Raw genomic sequence first — 18,243 nt, 5'->3', positions numbered from 1 at the left:
GAACAAGCCAGAGGGGTGTGGGGGGCGGGGGAAGAGTCACCCGCCCCGCCCTTAATGGGGGAGGAAGGGATTTGCCCCCAGCGCCAACTCCGGACAAGGCCTGGCCGGTGGCGGGGCGCGGCGGGAGGGAGGGACCCAGAGAGAAAGCCAGCGGCGGCCACAAAGCGGCTGAGCGGCGGTCCCCAATCCCCGCCCCTCTCTGGGCCACGGCGGTCCCTTTAAGGGCCAAGAGGTGCGCGGTCTCTTTAAGGCAGGTCCTGGTGGTTTCTGTTTTCTGAAGGAAGTGACGGGGGGTGGGATTGAATGAAAAGTGCAGAACGGAGTCGGGAGCTCAGGAGTCCCGGCGGCTGGGGCCGCGGCGACCGGGGGGGACACGCACGGGGGGCACTGTCCGGGACTCGGGGTGCGTGGCTGAACGCGGCCCACGTGCGATCGCAGCACGTCGTGGGGACCTCGGGGTTGAGTCTCCCCTCTTGAGGAGGCGACTTGCCGGGAATCCCTGACCCGGACCCCTTAACTTCGAGCGAACTTTGTAGGCGCGTCTCCCCTCCCCCACGCGGCGCGCCGGGGCCCCCGGGGATGCGGCCCCCCGGCCGCCGCGACGTCCCCTCGGCGCGCCCCGCGCTGCCGCTGCCGCTGCCGCTGCCGCTGCTGCTGCTGCTGCTGCTGCTTGGGGCGCCGCGCGGCGTGGACGCGGGGAGCAGCGCGCCCGCGGAGCTGCGGGTCCGTGTGAGGCTGCCCGACGGCCAGGTGACCGAGGAGAGCCTGCAGGCGGACAGCGACGCCGACAGCATCAGCCTCGAGCTGCGTAAACCCGACGGCACTCTCATCTCCTTCACCGCCGATTTCAAGAAGGTGAGGCACCCTCCCTGGTCCTGTCCCATCCCCGCCCCCCGGATCGGGGAGGCATCCGAGCTTAACTTTCGGAGGTCGCAGACACCCCCAAGCCTGCAGAAGAGAAATGCAGCGCGGGAAGGGGGGACGTGACTTGCCCAAGGTCACGCCAGGCTCCTCTCTGTACCTCTCCAGCACCCAGGTCTGGGTCCTTTATTCTCTTCAATGAACGCCTGTTCCAACAACCCCTCCAGCCTTCTGTTACTTGGCTCTGAGTAATCAAGGCCCCTCTCATGCACTGATCAGATCCTGGGTCTGCTTCCTTCTCTGCACTCCCAGCTGATACGCCGTCAGAAGTGCACGTTAACAATGCTTCCCTTTTTGCAACAGTTTTCTCTGTCTACAGGGGGAAATCCACAGGTGGCATCGGGGACCTTGGCCCACCCTGTAGCTGTGAGTGTGGTATGAAGTTAGGTCCCTTTCCTTTTCTGTACTTGGCAAGGAAGTGGTTTTAAGACCTCCAGCCCTGGAGCACCATTCCGGGATCATTTTCCCTGCAGAGCTGTCTGACCCTGGTCCCACCCAAGGCTAGGAGCAGCTCTCTCCTCTGTGACCTAGAGGGCTGGAAAGCTTGGGGCAAGAGGAAGACCTCGGAAGGGTTGAGAGAGGGAAGGGCAGAGGAGGCCCTCTTCACTTGGAAAAGGTGGTCAGTGTCTCAGCCCAAGCCTGGCAGGGGCTAGTGAAAGCCACAGTTTTGCGCTCGCTCTCTCTCTCTCTCTCTCTCTCTCTCTCTCTCTCTCTCTCTCTCTCTCTCTTTGTCTTGTGGGGGGGGGTGCAGTGTTGTGGAGGGAGTCAGAAAAGGCAGAGAAGTGCTAGGATTATCAGGAAATGGGACGGGGGTGTGGGGGGGGGGGGTGCTGGGTGACAAACAGTGACCCAACCACAGAAACACCTTGAAGAAAAGAAGATGTCTAAGTTTTTGGTGAAGGGCAGTTCACTCACTCCTGTCATCTCGGTGCTCAGGAGCCTGAGATAGGAGGAAGGGGAGGAATCTTCTAATCATCTACTCTCAGCTCTTCCCCCACTAAAAGAAGGCCCTGTGCCCCTCTATCTTGGGGGGGGGGGAGAGAAGTAAGGCATATTAAATAGCTGAGCAGTGGAGAGTCCCAGTACTCGGTAGACCCTTCTCTCTGCTTCTGTGAAACTGGGAATTATTTGGAGAGCTTGGGAGGAGGGGGCAGGGGATGGGCAGCCAGCTAGAGACCCCATGAGATTGCTGTAGATTGCAGAGGTGCAGAGGAGATCCAGCATTGGGTGGAGTAGGGGCCAGGCTGGACTAGTGATCTGGCCGGGGCCCAGGGAGTCATCTTGACAGAGGACTTAGCAGAATGGTAGCCCATGCTTGCCGCACAGGCTCAAGCTGGGATCTTAGACGCTAGCTAGTAGGGCAGATGACCCTGCTTATCCACTGAACTTTAGGAACATTTTATCTGTGGTATTCTGGGCTTGGAAGACACAAATGGAGGCGGAGTCAATCACAAGTGGGGATCTAATCTCTCCTCTAAACCCTCTGACCTAAAAGCCAGCCACAGAATGTACTGTTAGTGTCCCAATCTCCTGTCCAGTGGCCCTGTGGGGTGACCACCCTGGAGCCTTAAAGATTTATCCATCCCTAGGCAAGACTTCTGATAGCCAAGCTGGGCAGGGCGTGAAAGACAGGACTGGAATGGAGCTTTTCTAGCCTCTGGTTACAAAAGGTTGTTATTGCTCTGCCCTGAAAGGAGACCAGGGAAGAAAACACTGGAGGCTGTGACAGGGGTGGTAGTGGCCTGCCATGGGGGTTGGACTGAGCATGGGTTTGGGGACATCTGGCTGCGCAGTTGGAGGGAACATTCAGAGTTGATGGCAAGAGCTCACTTTAATTGCCACAATGGCTCAAACTTTCACCTAATTTTCAAAAGTCTACTTTTCAGGTTAGCCACTGACCCAGAGCTGGCATTTCACACCTGCTCCTGGCATCTCCAATTTCATGTGTGGGGGGTGTGGGGGGGTGTGGGAGTGTAAGTCACCGAGAGTGGAAAGCCAGCTGTCAGAGGATTTCTAGGCTTTTCTTTGGCTCAGGACATGGTGGAGTAGGGTACATGGAGACCGGGGAGGACAGTGTTTAGTCTATTCCAGCATGTTGCTTCTACTGGCCAGAGCCACTCTGTGCCCAGTCCCTCTCCCCCAGGGTGCTTGTTGCTCAGTTCTCCAGACCTTTTTTGTTAGAGCTCCACTGGAAAGCTCTGCCTAGAAGTAATGTTTTTCTTGTAGAAAATGGCCCATAAGTTGGGTTTTTGTGTACCATGCCCATTAGGGCTGCTTTAGGGGGGAAAAAAAATCCTGAATCCTTTTGGGGCTACTGATGTTTGCTATCTGATCACCGTCGGGAGAGATGGTACAGACTGAGTGAGACAAGTCTGGTTGACCACCTGTGAGCTGGTCACCCTCCAGTCCAGCTATTGGATCTCTCTTGGGCTGTCATCTCTTCATTTGAAAGATGTGTTAATATTAAGGTGCCTGTCCTGCGGTCGTGGACAGAATCGAACAGGGAGCAAAGTGCATTCTCCTGGTGCCGTGTCGAGTGCTCAGGACATGAGAAACCCTCAGCTCCAGAGCTGTCTCACTGCACCTTTCGGCCAGCGTCCTCCCTGATCAGCCTGGATGAAAGAGGTTGAAGGAGAGATAGGAGAGCACAAAGGAAATCATCACTGAGCCTGGAAAAGACGAGAGCCCCTCGCGGTCAACCTGTTTTCTTTCTGTCTTGGAGACAAGGTCTCCAAATACAGTCTAGACCGACCTTGGCCTTGAACCCCTTGTTGTGATCCAGATTACTTTGAAGCTTTTGTTTTATCTTTTATTTTTTTGAGATCGAGTCTCACTATGTAGTATGACAAAACTCTACTTGGGGAGATGCTATACACAGGTCTGCTTACCCCAGAGAGAGAATCCACGACAGACCAAAAAATAAATAGCCCCAAAGCCCAACTTAGTGAACCAGTGAATTTTATTGGGATTACTTACAAGCATATGGGTGAGGGGTTACTTACAAGAGCAGAAATGACTGAAAGACAGATGTATCACCAAGGTGCACCCCAGGGTGAACGACAGCTCACAGAGTTGGGAAGCTGGAGCACAGTACTCAGTAGGTTGGTGAGTGTCCTTTCCCGGTGCCTCAGTTGTTCTAAACTTCTTTCAGGCAGTTCCTCTGGCTTTTTGCTTCTTCTAGGCAGCTGGGCTGGTCTTAGTCTTCTTTGAAGTGCAGCTTTTATTGTTTACCCTGGCAAGGAGGGGGTCTAGTGAATCTAGTCAGTTTCAGGTACTTCCTGAAGCTGTTTTGAGTTGCCTAACCTCCTTCCAGGAGCTTCCCTGCAGGACCAACTGTTTCACAGTCCCTGCAGGAAACTGTTACACAAGACTAGCCTTCAACTCTTGATCCTCTTGTTCCACTCACAGTCTCAAGAGATAGGATTATAGGTGTGAGCCTCCACTAACTACCACCTTCTCCTGGAGGCTGCTGGGTCAGTGGCCAGCCAGTGCCCGCTTCCCCACCAAGGCAGCAGTCGACCCTGACCTAAGTGAACTCAAGGCTTTGTGACACCCCTGTGCAGGAGGGGTCCCAGCCCTTACACCCCTTCTTCCCAGCCCTGCCTTCCTTCCCAGGTAGGCACCCAACACAGACTCTTCTTCACCATGCTTGCACGTTAGCCCCGAAGCTCATCAGTCATCAGTATGCTATGGGACACTGGAGTCCAGACTTGCAGATGCCATGAGCAGCATGGACTGGTACATGGCTATCCTGTGTCACCTGGAGCTCTTCCTCAGGGTGACACTCTGAAAGAATATATGGTTCAGTGGCTTTGAAGAGTCATCCGGGAAGTTTGCAGCTCTCCATACCTGGACGGAACCCTATCTCACTAAATCAGGACATCTGAACATGAGTGTATGGCACGGGGTTCTTTAAGTTGAATGCTAGCCTGGGCTATGGAAGATCCTGTTTTTAAAAAAAAGTAGGGATTGGGGGTTTGTGGATGGGGCTCAGTTGATAGTATTTGGCTTCCATGCAGAAAACCCTGGGTTTGATCCTCAACACCACATAAATTGAGCATGGTTGTGAACATCTGTAATCCTGGCACTTGGGAAGTAGAGGCAGGATGATTAGTAGTTCAAAGTCATCCTCAGCTACATGGTGAGTTCAGGACCAGCCTGGGCTACATGAGACCCCATTTCAAAAACAAGCAGTGTGAATCTGTTGGTCTCCTTTTGCTGACTCTGTTTTGATGCTGTCGCCTGAGCCTCACACCCTTACCCACCCACCCCCCGCCCCAGGCCCTGTGCTGTAAGCAGCGTTTATACTTTGGGCCTAAATTTATATGCCCTCCACATAGGGACTCTAACCCTAACACATACAGTGAGTAACATTCTTTGTCACTACAAGCCCGGCATGTATCATCTGACCTGTGTATACAGCCACTGAGCACAGTAATGCAGGCATACCACCATCCCCAGTCTCTCTCTGGCTGCGTATCTGTCAGCCCTCTTGGCTCCCTTCCCCATGCTATCTCTGTCCAAGCTCTCTGTCCCCCTGTCTGAATGTCCAAAAGCAGGGGAAGGAATGAGTCACGTTCCAAGCAGCCTGCTTTGGGGCTGGCCACAAGGGGAAGATGGGGTTGCAAGATAAGAAAAAAGTCATGTGTGACTGCATCAGGGTGGTGGAGATATAGGAGGAGAAAAAGGACTTCCACTCCAAAAGTGAAGAAGAAAAGGGTCCTTTAGGCTGGAACCTGGGAGGGAATGCCAATATCAAGAGCCACACAGTGCTATGGCTTAGCTCAGGGCTACTCCAAGGGGTCAAGAACTCAGGGAAATTAGAAACTTGCTTTCTGTCCTGGGTACCAATGGATAAGTGGAAGCCAGAGGAGAGAACCATCCAGAAAGCATCAGATTCCCTGTCTCAGGATCATGGGTGGGGTTCCTGTGGGATGTAGTTAGTGAGGATCTGCCATGTTTACATGGACACCGTCCCAAGAGAATGTCTTATTACACACATGTAGAACAAGAAGAGAAGGTTTGAAGGTCCTAAATCCTACCCTGTCTGTGCTGGGTCCTCTATGGTTTGGCATGGAAGATGTGAAATAGGTTAGAAATCTTGGGTAGCAGAGGACGGTTTAAAAAAAAAAGCACTTTTGTGTTTTGGGTGTGTATGTGCACAGGAGGTGGGTGTATGCATGTGTGTGTGTTCATGTGTGTACAATACATGTTGGAAGCCAAAGGCTGACATCAAGTGTCTTCCTCACTTTCCACCATATGGTGTTGAATCAGGGTTCTCTCACTGAACCTGGGGCTCCTGGATTCTCTTCCTGCCCAGCACGGACACAGGCGTGTGCAGTCATGCTCTTTCCACAGGTATTGGGAGTCTGAACTCAGGTCCTGACGCCTGCATAGCGGGCAGTTTACCAACTGTACCATCACTCTGCTCCCCAAAAGTGATTTCTGAGGAAGGAGAACTTTTAGAGCCCAGAGCATTTTCTCAGAAGTTTGCAGGAAGTAAAGAGACCAGGCTGTGTATGTGGGGCTCTTGGGTCCAATTCTCGTCCTCCTTCCATATCTGATGAACTCCTCCTTGGGTCAGGTTACAAAGTTTTTTTTTTTTTTGTTTTTTTTTAAGATTTATTTTATTTATTATATAAACAGTGTTCTTTTGCAAGTTTGCCTGTTCTCCAGAAGAGGGAATCAGATGGCTGTGAGCCACCATGTGATGGTTGATGGGAATTGAACTCACGACCTCTGGAAGAGCAGCCAGTGCTCTTAACCATCTCTCCAGGCCCTTGGGTACAAAGTCTTGGCTGTGGTTCAAGTGTGCTCCCTGGCCTATGACTAACATCTCCCATCCCTGATGGAGATGCTCTGTCCAGATGGAGTCTTTATCCTAACTCCTGGTGAAAACTACCACCTGGAGCCAACAGTGTAGCCTGCTGCAGAAGGAAAAAGAGGATTATAGCAGGCTTTCTCTTGGGGCTGCCAACCAGCTCCCAAATAAAGATACAGAAATGTATTATTAATTATGAGTGCTCGGCCTTAGCTTAGGCTTGTTTCTAGCTAGCTTTTTTTTTTTCTTTTTAACTTAAATTAACCCATTTCTGTTAATCTGTATACTACTCTAGGCTTGTTTACCTCATCTGCATATTGTCTATCCTGCTTTCTTGCTTCTTCAGTATCTGGCTGGCTGGTCACAAGTTGCCTACCAGGGCAGTGTCTGCCTGCCAGCCCCACCCACCTATCCCTCCTCTGCCTAACTATTGACTGGTCAGCCTTTTATTAGACCGCTCATGTGCCTTAGGCAGGCAAGGTGAAACAGTAACACATCTTTACATAGCTGAACAAAAGCAATATAAACAAAAGCAACACACCTTTACATAACTCAACAAATGCAGCATAAAAAATGCAACACAGCTTTACATAGTTAAACAATTCTTCTGCAACACAAACAAATACAACACATCTTTACTTAGTTAAACAAATATTCTATTCCACAACAGGGGATGAGTGGAATTTGTTCTTGGACTCCTGAGTCTACAGAGTAGTGGGTAAGCTCACACAGACACCTACCTTCTCCACAGACAGGCAGGCAGATGACCCATCCTGGAGATGCAGACTGTATGGGTATGTGGCATCCTGTGTTCAGCAGTCACTCTGATCACACACATGGTCTTAATTTGTCTGCACTGCTGTATCCTAGGCACATTTGCCTCCATCCTGCAGATGCACAAACTGAGCTTGGAAAGTGACCTTGATGACAAGATCAGACAGCTGGTAGTGGCTCAGGATTAGCTCCCAGAGATCCTTGTACTGCATTCCGACTGACTGGGCTGCTCTGGCACTCTGAGTGGGTTCCTTCGAGAAGGATGAAACACACTATGGAGGGGGAGAAGGATGTGGAAGAACCCTAGTGCACAGGAATTCACAAACACCTACGTATATGCAGTTGGTGTCCGTCCCGTCCCCCAAACTCATAATTCCCAAGGAATCCTGGATTGATTCCTCAGCAGTGCCCTGGGTGGCTCTAGAGGGTGAAAGCCCAGGCTAGATAGGCCCAAATGCTGCCGATCACTCTGCATTAGCCTCTGTGAGCCTGGGCTCCATGCCTGTGGCTCTCCAGGGCAGAGTGACTGAGGGGGTTCTGCAGAACAAGGGACCTATGTATGAGAAATGTATGTAATTCCAACTCTTTCTTTCTGCACCAGGGACCAATTCATCACTGGGAGCTTCTGTCCTTTAAATTGGCAAATGTTTACTTACCTGTCACTGGGGATTCGGATGAAGGGCAGGGAATGAAGGAGGCTGGACTCTAAGTGAGAGGGAAGTGTGGCGCCCCGAGTCGGGAGCCCTGAGTCAGCTAGACAGTGGGGAGCAGCTGATCCACATAAAGCCTCACATTGTTCCCCCGGGCCAGTCAGGATGGTGGTGACCTTTGGGATTTGGCTGACAGAGCATGAGGGGCTTGTGGGAAGGCTGGGAACTGGCAGTAAGGGGCATGGGTCCTGGGTGGTAGTTGTACTAACCCTATGACAAGAAGCCTCTGCCCAGGTCTGTGTACAGACACTGGGGGATGCCTAAGTCTCCTGTAGCATCCACCCTGCCTCTGGGTTGAGTAGTACATCCACACCTACTCCTGGGAAAGAGCTAGACAGAGCTGCAGAGGGGTTCCTGAATCTGCCCTCCCCAGCCCCAGCCCAGCAAATCTGGCCCCTGTCTAGTCATGAAGCAGTCCCAGCCAGGAGCTGAGGAATAAATATTTAGATTGGCTCAGCCTGGGCCCCAGAGTCACGCGCTCTGGTGATGAGACAGGGATGGCAGAACACAGTCCCAGGAGGCAGTGAGCCCCAACCGTCCTGTAACTAGGGGACTGGGGCTAGCAGAAGTGGGGGTGAGTACTGCTTTGTGCAGGCCCTGGAGCAGTGGCCAGTCTCTGTCTCTCTGTCTCTCTGTCTCTCTCTCTCTCTCTCTCTCTCACACACACACACACACACACACATCCTGGGGGTCTTAGTTCAACTGTACTGTAGTGGAAAGTGATGAGGAGGGTGTCCTGAGAGCACTGGGAGCTAGGGGCTGGAATCTGGGGGCCTGGAAGACTGAGGGGAGCTGAGGTGATGGCGTATGAGAATGCCTGTGTGTGTGAACCGAGTGGTTGAGCTGTGGGTGAGATAATGTGTGAGCCATTATACAAGTGGAGCAGAGGATTCAGTGAGGGGTGTGTGTGTGTGTCCTGAGGGTAGGGAAAGCCAGGATAAATTTGGGTGTGTCAGCTGGGCTCGGTATGACTGAGAGTAAAGTAAGATCTCAAAAACAGTGGCCCAAGCAAAGCAGTGTGTTACCCCTCTTGCCTAACTAAGTCTAAAAGGCAGCCATGGAGGGGCATGCTGTGCCTGTCTTGGCCCATCATGGTCCAGGCCTCCCTCCCCCAGCAGGAAGCACTCTCTGAGGAAGCAGCCTGGAGGGCCCACACAGGGTATCTCCTGTCACGGGTGTTTTCCCAGGACAGCTGTCTGCAGTCACTTCCCTGTTCCCATGGAACCCCATCAGAGTAGCCCCTCTCTCTGGGAAGCACAGTGGGTCTCACAAAGATGGGATGGTGGGGGAGGGCACAGAGGGATGGTGCTTCCCCATAGCATGAAACAGAACACCAGACTAAGAGCTGCAAAGTCTGGCTTTCTGGTGCTGGTCCTGCTGTGTGACTAGTGAAGTTCTGGAACTTCGCTGAGACATCTACCACATGGTCCCCTAAAGTCTGACCTCTTAGAATGCAAAATAGTCCTTGGCTATCAGCCTGCAGGAGTGTGCTCCCCAACCCCGTAGGTAAGGCCAAGAAGATTGGAGATTGTAGAGGCTGAATCCATTCACACAGCTAGTGGACATGGAGCTTCTGCCCTGTGCCAGCCCCTGGCTGCCACATACACCGGCTCCAGCCACTTGTCTTTGACCCCAGAGCCAGACCACAGAGGGCCTGGATGAATCATTGCCCAGGAAGATATAATGCAAGGGCAGTAAGTGGCTTTAGAGTCAGCGTATACTCTCCTGTGCACAGCCTCAAACTGAGGAAAGGCCAAATGTGAACCAGACTCCACACCAGCCCCAGGCTCAGAACCCACCAGTGAATTCCAGGGACCCGCAAAATTAAGCCCAAATCCTGCCGCTCAGCCATCTCCCACCTTCCCCTCTGCCCTCCCTCTCCAGCTCACCTGGCCCTGGTACATTCCCACCCTGGCCTGGGCACCCCTTCATACTCTTGCTTTTTTTTGTCTGGGCGTGGTCAGGCATTTCTTGAGCATCCACTGTGTTCTTGTGGCAGGAGTACTCTGAGAATGCCATGTGCTCCAGGCCTGGAGGAATGAGTCCGGAAGGGAATTTAAATGAGGCAGGCAGGGCACTGGGGAAGGTGCCTCTATGGACTGGAGGTCCTGACATTGAACCGTGCCTGAACAGGTCCACCTTGCTTAGGTGTAGGGCATCACCACAGAGTAATGGACTCACAGAAAGGTCCAGGAAGTGACTCAACACTGCCCATTCAAGGAACTGTATTTCAGTATATAAGCAACATGGGAGTTACTATAGGCAAGAACCTGGCATGCCAGGCCCTAGGGTGCACTTTTATAGTGAAGTTGTGACATTAAATGCTCAGATGACAGCAATACAGAGGGTGATTGGATGTCCTACCTCACTGTTGGCTCAAGAACCACTGACGCTCCACCCTCACTGAGTGGAGCCTTCCTACCCTCCCTCCACCCCAGCCCTGTCCATAAGAACAGTTATGCCCTTATCCATCCTTTGCCTCCGTAGCAGTCAGCACAAACTTCAACCCTGGGCCTGATTCCTGGCGCTGAAGTTGATTGCCCCAGGAGTCCTAGAATGACAGGGCCCTTGGACGTGGCCATTCCTTTGCCTTTCCAGAGGCTTGTGAAAGCCTCTGCCTTAGGGGATACTAGCCAGTGCTCTCCTATTTCCTGCATGCAAGCCTCACAGGGGTCACCTGACCTGCCTTGGTCCTCAGTCCATCAACAGAACAATCTTTACCACTTCTCAGGCCTGGAGGAGAGGGCGTCAGGAACAAGGGATTGCAGCATCCGGGAGGAACTCAGAGTCCCACCTTGTGTTCTGAGCCTTTCACTCCTTCACTGCTCACGGCAGTCCCTCAAGGTACCCTCAAGGTAGGACTCTTACCGGGCCTATTTTGCAAGTGTGAAAACAAAGACTTAGAGAACTTACATAGATTTCCCCCCAAGGTTATGTGGCCAGAAGCAGCAAGGCCAGGGGCCAAAGCAGGGAACCCTGACGGTTAGCATTCCATCTCAGCTACTGTGGTGTATTCAAGCCTACCTTGGCCTCAGTTACAGAGAGGATTTCAACCCTCCCTGCCCCTGCCTGGCCTCTTCTTGCTGTATGCCACAGGGCTGAAGGTTCCTGGGAGAAAGGACCTTATGGAGTCCTCCCAGTTTGTGAGGCCCAGATGCTAAACCTCTCTCCACTGCCAAAGGCTCTTGACCTGTTGTGCTATCTGCCTTGAGCGTTTGACAACATCTAGATGAATCATCTCAGGGGACTCTAGGCAGGGAGAGAAGCTGGAAGCCAGGTTTCCATCTGGCTTGGCCTTAACATCTGTCAGGATGTTCCCAAAGCAGAGGAGCTCTGTCACAACGTCCTTCTGTCTGTTCTGGAGTCTTGCTATTGGGTCAGGTGGGAAGGCCAGGCATGGTTCAGGATGTGGTGCTCACCCCCACCCTGGGACCAGCAAAAGACATGTGGCTTTGGGGGAACAATAGGATCAAGAAGACCAGGGAACCTGGGTATGAAGGATTTTTCACAGTGCAGGCAGGTGGGGTAGGAGGTGTTCCTACCTCATCTTTTATTTACATCAGGCTGTTTGTTAGGCACACATAGTAAGAGCAGGAGCTGCCATGTCCTTAGGCAATCAACCAAGGATCCAGGGATAGTGGCCGAATGAGTATGATGGGAAATGACCCAGGTTCGAGTCCTGTCTGCCATTCACTGGCTCTATGGGCCTGAGCTTCAGTTCATCCCTCCCTCCCTCCCTCCTTTCTTCCCTAATTCCATTTTTCCTTCACTTTTCTTTTGAAACAAAATCTAAGTAACCCAGGTTGCCTTCAAACTGGCAATCCTCCTGCTTCCACCTCCCAAGTACTAGGGATACACTGCACCCACTCAGCCCATTTCTTTAGTTCAGCATCAGGGAAATTGATCCAGGAAGCAACTGTGCTTTCTGGGAAAAGAGCTCAGCTTTTTGACAGCCTAGACTACCTGGGTTAAAACCCCAGCTATGTTTCCCCTAAGTCCATGACCTTGAGCGGGTTACCCAATCCAAGCTCTGTCATAGCCGAGCTCTCCTCCTAGTCGGACTTCAGATAAGATGTTGCAATCTGTTTGACACACTGTAACAGCAGTTTCTCTTTCCCGGTTATCAAATCAGTGAAACTTTGTCCTACAATTACAGAGGACTTCCTTCTGCACCCAGGCAGCTTCCCAGCTTGGTAGCATCTGGTGGTTGTCATTGTTGTTGGTATCTAATTCAGAAAACAGGGAAGGAACTCAAGCACATTTCCTGTGTGTGTGTGCATATGCGTGCATGTGTTTGAGTGTGTGCATACAAGCAGACATGTATTCGTGTATGCCCAGGTACACATCTGTGCACCTGCATGTGAACAGGTATGCACCTGCATGTGTGCAGGAGGCCAGTGGTCAACCTTGGGTGTCATTGTTCATCCTTTGTTCAAGGATTAGACTAGCTTGGCTAACCAGAAAACTCCAGGGATCCTCCGGTGTCTACCTCCCCGGGCCTGGTATTACAAGCACACACCGTCACACCCTCTCTTTACATGGGTGCTGGTAATTGAACTGAAGTCCTCATGCTTGTATGACAAGCATGTCATCCACTGAGCTGTCTTATCAACTCCTGAAGCAGAGCTCTTCAGTCTCCGGTCTGGTTCTATATGTCCATTGCCTTCCACTGCTTATGGTGGGCAGGTGGCATGGCCGCTCCTCAGCAGCCCCGAGACCACCCGGTAGTTAGTACACGAGTCAGAGAGAAGACGGCAGCATCCAGATAGCATTCCCACAAGGGTCAGAGCTGAAAATACCAGTGAGGTGGACTTTGGATCCTGCATGAGGCGCCTCCCAGGTATTGCCTGACTCAGACTCTGGGAGGCGGAGATCTGGTGTGGATTCCTACCTGACAGGACTGTACCTGGAATGGGATCTGCTGCCAGCAGCAGATCAGCCTCCAGTGTCCCCTCAGCCGACCTGAGTGGATGAAAGATCAGATGGCCCAGGCTGGCAGGACAAGGAGATGCCAGCTCGGTGACCCAAGAAGGGATTTCCTGTCTGGAGGAAGTGGCAGTTAAGCCAGGCTGACTCACCTTCCTTCCAAGGCTCTGGATGAGGAGGAGCCTCGTGGAAACTTCTTCACCCCCGAGCCTCAGTTTCTCTCTTCTAGGAAATCACTCTCCACGTTCCCATCCCCACTTGTTGCATTTATAATAAAGTCATCATATAAAGTGCAAGAGGGATCGCTTGTAGAGTTATAGTATGGGTGAGATCCACAAAGATGTAGAAGGTTAGCTGGGAGTGGTGGTACACGCCTTTAATCCCAGCACTGGGAGGCAGAAGCAGGCGGATCTCTGAGTTCAAGGCCAGCCTGGTCTACAGAGTGAGCTCCAGGACAGTCAGGGCTCCGTAGAGAAATCCTGTCTCAAACAAAACAAAGAGGATGGGCACTTGTCCCAGATCATCGATGACATTTGCTGGTCACTACACCGATGACAGTGGTGCTACGTTCTAACATGCCAGGTACAAGAGCTGTCACAGTGAGGCCTGGAAAAGCCTGGGGCAGCTACTATATACAGCCTGGTTGGTGAGACCCTCCGCCCCTTCCCTGCCTATGTCTAGAATCCCAGGAAACACCTTGACCTTGTTCCCCGAACACTTGGACCCGAACAGTTATATAGTAAGCCCTCAATGGAGGGGGGCTCCTGGTGAGGCAGCCCAGAATACAAGTGCTGAGCAATGAAAAGCCCAGGGATGCATCTCCCAGTGCCAGGGAAGAGCCAGAGGCATAGGGACCAGGAAGGTTCCCAGCCATAGTGGCTGAGGCCACAGTGCCCCCGTGGCAGGAGGCTTCACAGATTGAGACCTGACTGGGACTTCCTTAACTTCCTGCTCCCCTCAGGAGTTAGGAATGTAATAGGTGAGAAGGGCAAGGTGCTTGGGAGAGGGGTGGGGGTGGAGGGCGGGGTGCAGGAGGATGTAGCAGAGGGTTCTAGCTGCAACCAGACTGCAGACACATTGTCTGAGGCTCTGCTGTCTTCCTGCTCCGGCCTCCCTCATGCATGCAGTGAGTCAGAACAGGAAGGCGCTCTTGGCTCATTGGTCATGCCATGAGTACCCCCATGGGGAAAGGGGAAGTGGGGAGGGGAGGGAAAAGGTGAGCCATTCCAGCCTTGGAGGGCAGCAACAGCTGCAGCCGGCTGCTTCTGCCCCACAGTCTCTGATAGAGGTGGGGGGCCAGGGGCCAGGCTGACTGCAGAATACCCAGGGAAGTTCTGAGGCTCTTCCCAAAAGCTACAGAGTGCCACAGAGAAAGCTCTGGAATGGGTGCTTATAAAAAGTATAGTCCCTCCCCCATGGTGCTCTGCCCCATGGTCTCAGGACCCTGCCTGACCCACTCTGATGAAGGACACTGAGGTGCCCACTGAGGGGAGATATCAGTGCCAGAAACAGGTGCTGTCTTTTTTTGCGATGAAGGTCTGGTCAGAGGGTTCACTTTGTCAGTTTTCCAGAAAGCTGTGGAAACATTCGGGGTGTGATCTTCGAAGTCACAGGTATAAATGGAAAAGATAAGCAGCTTCCTAGGGCAGGGGAAGGAAGTGTCTTTGGGGAAGGCACTGGGACAGTAAGCAAGCCTGTCCACTCCAGGACTGGTCTGGGGCCCTCACTCCAGCTGGTCTTCATTGCCTACCCTTCCCCCTCAGGACGTGAAGATCTTCCGAGCCCTGATCCTGGGGGAGCTGGAGAAGGGGCAGAGTCAGTTCCAGGCGCTCTGCTTTGTCACCCGGCTGCACCACAATGAGATCATCCCCAGCGAGGCCATGGCCAAGCTCCGGCAGGTGAGCACCCACCCCAGGCTTGCCTGGCCAGGCCCCGACCCAGAACCCCCACCTCTGCGGTTACCCTGTCCTCATTCAAACTTAGCCTCCCTCCCATTCTGCTCTTCCTCCCCACATTCAACATCCTGATCCCCTGATTTTGCTCCAGACCAGACTGACTGCAGAGCCTCAGATCTTTAATCTGCACTGGGTCCCAACTCTCAGGTCACCCCAAGCTGCTGGCCCAGGTCCCACCTCCTTGTGGGTGGAGAGAGAGGCATGGACTCTGAAGAGGGATTGACAATCACCTTTCCCCATGGCCCTCTTTAGCTAGTGACACTGGGCCAATGACCTTGCCTGTAAAGCCTCAGTCTCCTCATTGAGGATGCAGGAAAGAATCAGAACACACCTGGGAACGTGTGTCAGTAAAGACTGTTTACAGCCTTTCAACCCACTGACCTGCTTGGGCCCCTCCCTGGAGTTCCAGCTTCCCATCGCCCATCTAGGCTGACCTGCAGTAGGCCTGCCTGGTGGTACTTCCCCTTCAGGGCCCTTACCCTTTGCCTGCCCTTCTTGGAAAGATTTAGTTCCTTGGATTCAGAAAGCACATGGCCCACACTGTCGTGTACCCCAGAACAGCTTGCCCAGCCTACCTACCCCTGGCTTACTTCAAAGCTGCATCTTGTACTTATCAGTCAGCAAGCTCTAGAAGTTAGTTCTAAGGACAGCCACTCGGGAGTAGAAGCCAGAAAAGCCTTAACTTCCCCTGGGGCTTCAGTTTCTTAGGGATTGGGGCTCAGTGCCCCTCTACTGCCTTGGGCTCCAGGGACCTGGGATCAAGGAGGACATGATAGGAGATATTCCCATCTTGCACCCACAGAAAAACCCCCGCGCCGTGCGGCAGGCTGAAGAAGTGCGGGGTCTGGAGCAGTTACACATGGACATGGCCGTGAACTTCAGCCAGGGGGGCCTGCTGAGTCCTCATATCCACAATGTATGTGCTGAGGCCACTGATGCCATCTACACCCGCCAGGAAGATGTCCGGTTCTGGACGGAGCGAGGTCAGCTGGCGGCTGCCCTGGGTGGGAAGAGGGAGAAGCGCTTTGCCTGAGTGACTCTTCGCTGTGTTCAGGAGAGAGTTACTGAGTCCCTTCAGGGATGGACACACAGACACACCCAGTATGGACACCCAGTTGCTGCAGCTGGTAGTGGGTAGATCTGTACAGCACCAGTTAAGTGTAAGCGTGTAGTCAGGAGTGACAGGCATTCTCGGGAGGGTGAGACCCCCCCCCCCCCAAGGTAGGCTGTGATATGTCAAGAAGGCTTCTGGAGGAGGTGGTGCCTGTGTAGCTAGAATGAGAAAACTCACAAAAGACAGCCTGCCAGGTCCTGTGAAAGGAGATGTCTGTACATTCTTGTCACCACCCATAGTGAGGACACAGATGTCCCTGCAAGCAAGTCTGCTGCACCTCTCAAAAGTCAGCATCTCACCATCCCTGGTTGCCAGCATCTCTTCCAGAATCCTTGGGGTCTCCTCCCAGCTCTGCAGGACCCCCGTGCCACTCTGCTGGCCCTTCTCCAGGTCCTGTGTGGAGAAGGGACAAGGAGATTCAAGCTGCTTGCTCCTGGGCCTTCTGCTCAGCCAGCTGCATATAGAGAAGCCTGCCCCTCCTAAAGCAAGGCTGGACTTTGTGACCATGCCCATTACACACCTTTCTCTACCAGACCACACCCCAAATAAAGGCCTGACACTAGCACCCCCAGAAGCTGTTCCTTCCTGTGGCTGCTCAGCAGAGCCCTGGCCAGGCCTCGGTCACCTGCTCAGCACTCATCATGCATGTTCTTCTCATGTCCATCCCCACTCTGCTTCTGCTGTCCCCTCCCCATCCTGCCCACTCAGGTGACATCCTTTAGGTAGTTTTATTTAAAGCATTGATGGCCACATGACCCGGGGTAGGATGTGAAATCAGGCCTGGTTTGGGTCCTGACCCGTCTTTCATTATATGACCTTGTCAGTAAACTTCTCTGGACCAGTTTTGAATCCCTGGCATGCAGTTGAGACTCAGTGGATGACTGTGATTTAGTGTAACCCATCAGCCTTGCCTCAGGCCCGGGTCTCACCTTTGTGTCCGTCCCCAGGGTGGCCTTGGGAGGGGTGACAAGAGAGAAGGTTGTTCTGGACTACAGATGTTCCTACTTTCTTCATGCTTGTCTCTTCCCCCAGGTGTGGACAGTTCTGTGTTCGAGGTTCTGCCCAAGGAGCAGGTGGAATTGCCTCGCTGTGGGCAAGTGAGGGACCGAGGAAAGCCCTGTGCCTGCCGCTACAGTCTGAGCCTGGCCTGGTACCCTTGCATGCTCAAGTACTGCCACAGCCGTGACCGGCCAGCACCCTACAAGTGTGGCATCCGGAGCTGCAGGAAAAACTACAGCTTTGACTTCTATGTACCTCAGAGGCAGCTGTGCCTCTGGGATGAGGACCCCTGACTGTGGAGAGCTGCTTGGGCCCACAAGTTCTTCACCGGCCACCAGAGGGCGTAGCAACCCTCTCTCGGGCCTTAGGTCCCTACCTGAGCCTCTGAGGCTGAAGCCATGGGCTCATCTGCGTGACTGTGAATGGGTGTCGCCCAGCAGGGACAACCTTGGGCAGCCCTGATGCCTACCTGTGCCCATCTGGGGGACTGAGAGGGATAAGCCATTCTCCAGACTGGTACCCTCCCCACTTCCTGTCCCCTGAAATGTCCCACATACATGCAATCAAAAATGCACCAGCCTTGGCTTCTTTTGTGGGACTTGTTCCAGGGCCGTGTGTTCCTGCATCATACCTTCCCATCAGCAAGGGGACCACTGACCAGAGAGGGACTTCTGGGGACTCATGCCCCAGCTCCCATGTCTGAAGTGCCTTCTCTCTGCCCCGGAGGCAACCGGGACCAGGGAAACTGCTGCCCCTGAGACGTCCATGTGTGCCTTTCCTGGGACCCAGCTTCCAGCCACCAAGTCTTCCTCCCTTTGGACTGAAGTACTTTGGGCAGGTTCTGGGGCAGGAAGGGAGCATGAAGTACAAGGAAAACTTGAATTCCAGATTTTTAATACAAAATATTTATCATTTGTACCAGAAATAAAAGTGTTTTAAAGTTTTCCCTCACCTAATGGCACTAGCCTAGGAGATCCGAGAGAACCTTTGTCCAATGCTGCCACCTAGTGTCAGAAATGTGCC

General features: G+C 53.0%; 1 protein-coding gene across 1 annotated transcript; it reads left to right on the top strand.

Annotated features, from left to right (window-relative positions):
- The first annotated feature begins 298 nt into the window (after positions 1 to 298).
- On the top strand, positions 299 to 17,792 carry Oaf (out at first homolog). Its single transcript, XM_036194324.1, has 4 exons — positions 299 to 855; positions 14,916 to 15,050; positions 15,910 to 16,090; positions 17,254 to 17,792. The coding sequence occupies exons 1-4, from the start codon at positions 580 to 582 to the stop codon at positions 17,511 to 17,513; spliced, it is 852 nt and encodes a 283-aa protein (XP_036050217.1). The 5' UTR covers positions 299 to 579; the 3' UTR covers positions 17,514 to 17,792.
- The last annotated feature ends 451 nt before the right edge of the window (positions 17,793 to 18,243 follow it).

Source organism: Onychomys torridus, chromosome 7 (genome assembly GCF_903995425.1).
Source record: "Onychomys torridus chromosome 7, mOncTor1.1, whole genome shotgun sequence".
Classification (NCBI taxonomy): domain Eukaryota; kingdom Metazoa; phylum Chordata; class Mammalia; order Rodentia; family Cricetidae; genus Onychomys; species Onychomys torridus.
The sequence above is the reverse complement of the archived record's forward strand: the minus strand, read 5'-3'. Positions and strand labels throughout refer to the sequence as shown.

Bases quoted from the DNA above. Each gene is read 5' to 3' on its own strand.
- Oaf (XM_036194324.1), top strand. From the start codon at position 580: ATGCGGCCCCCCGGCCGCCGCGACGTCCCCTCGGCGCGCCCCGCGCTG. The intron at 856-14,915 runs GTGAGGCACCCT...CTTCCCCCTCAG, and splicing joins TCACCGCCGATTTCAAGAAG to GACGTGAAGATCTTCCGAGC. The intron at 15,051-15,909 runs GTGAGCACCCAC...TTGCACCCACAG, and splicing joins CCATGGCCAAGCTCCGGCAG to AAAAACCCCCGCGCCGTGCG.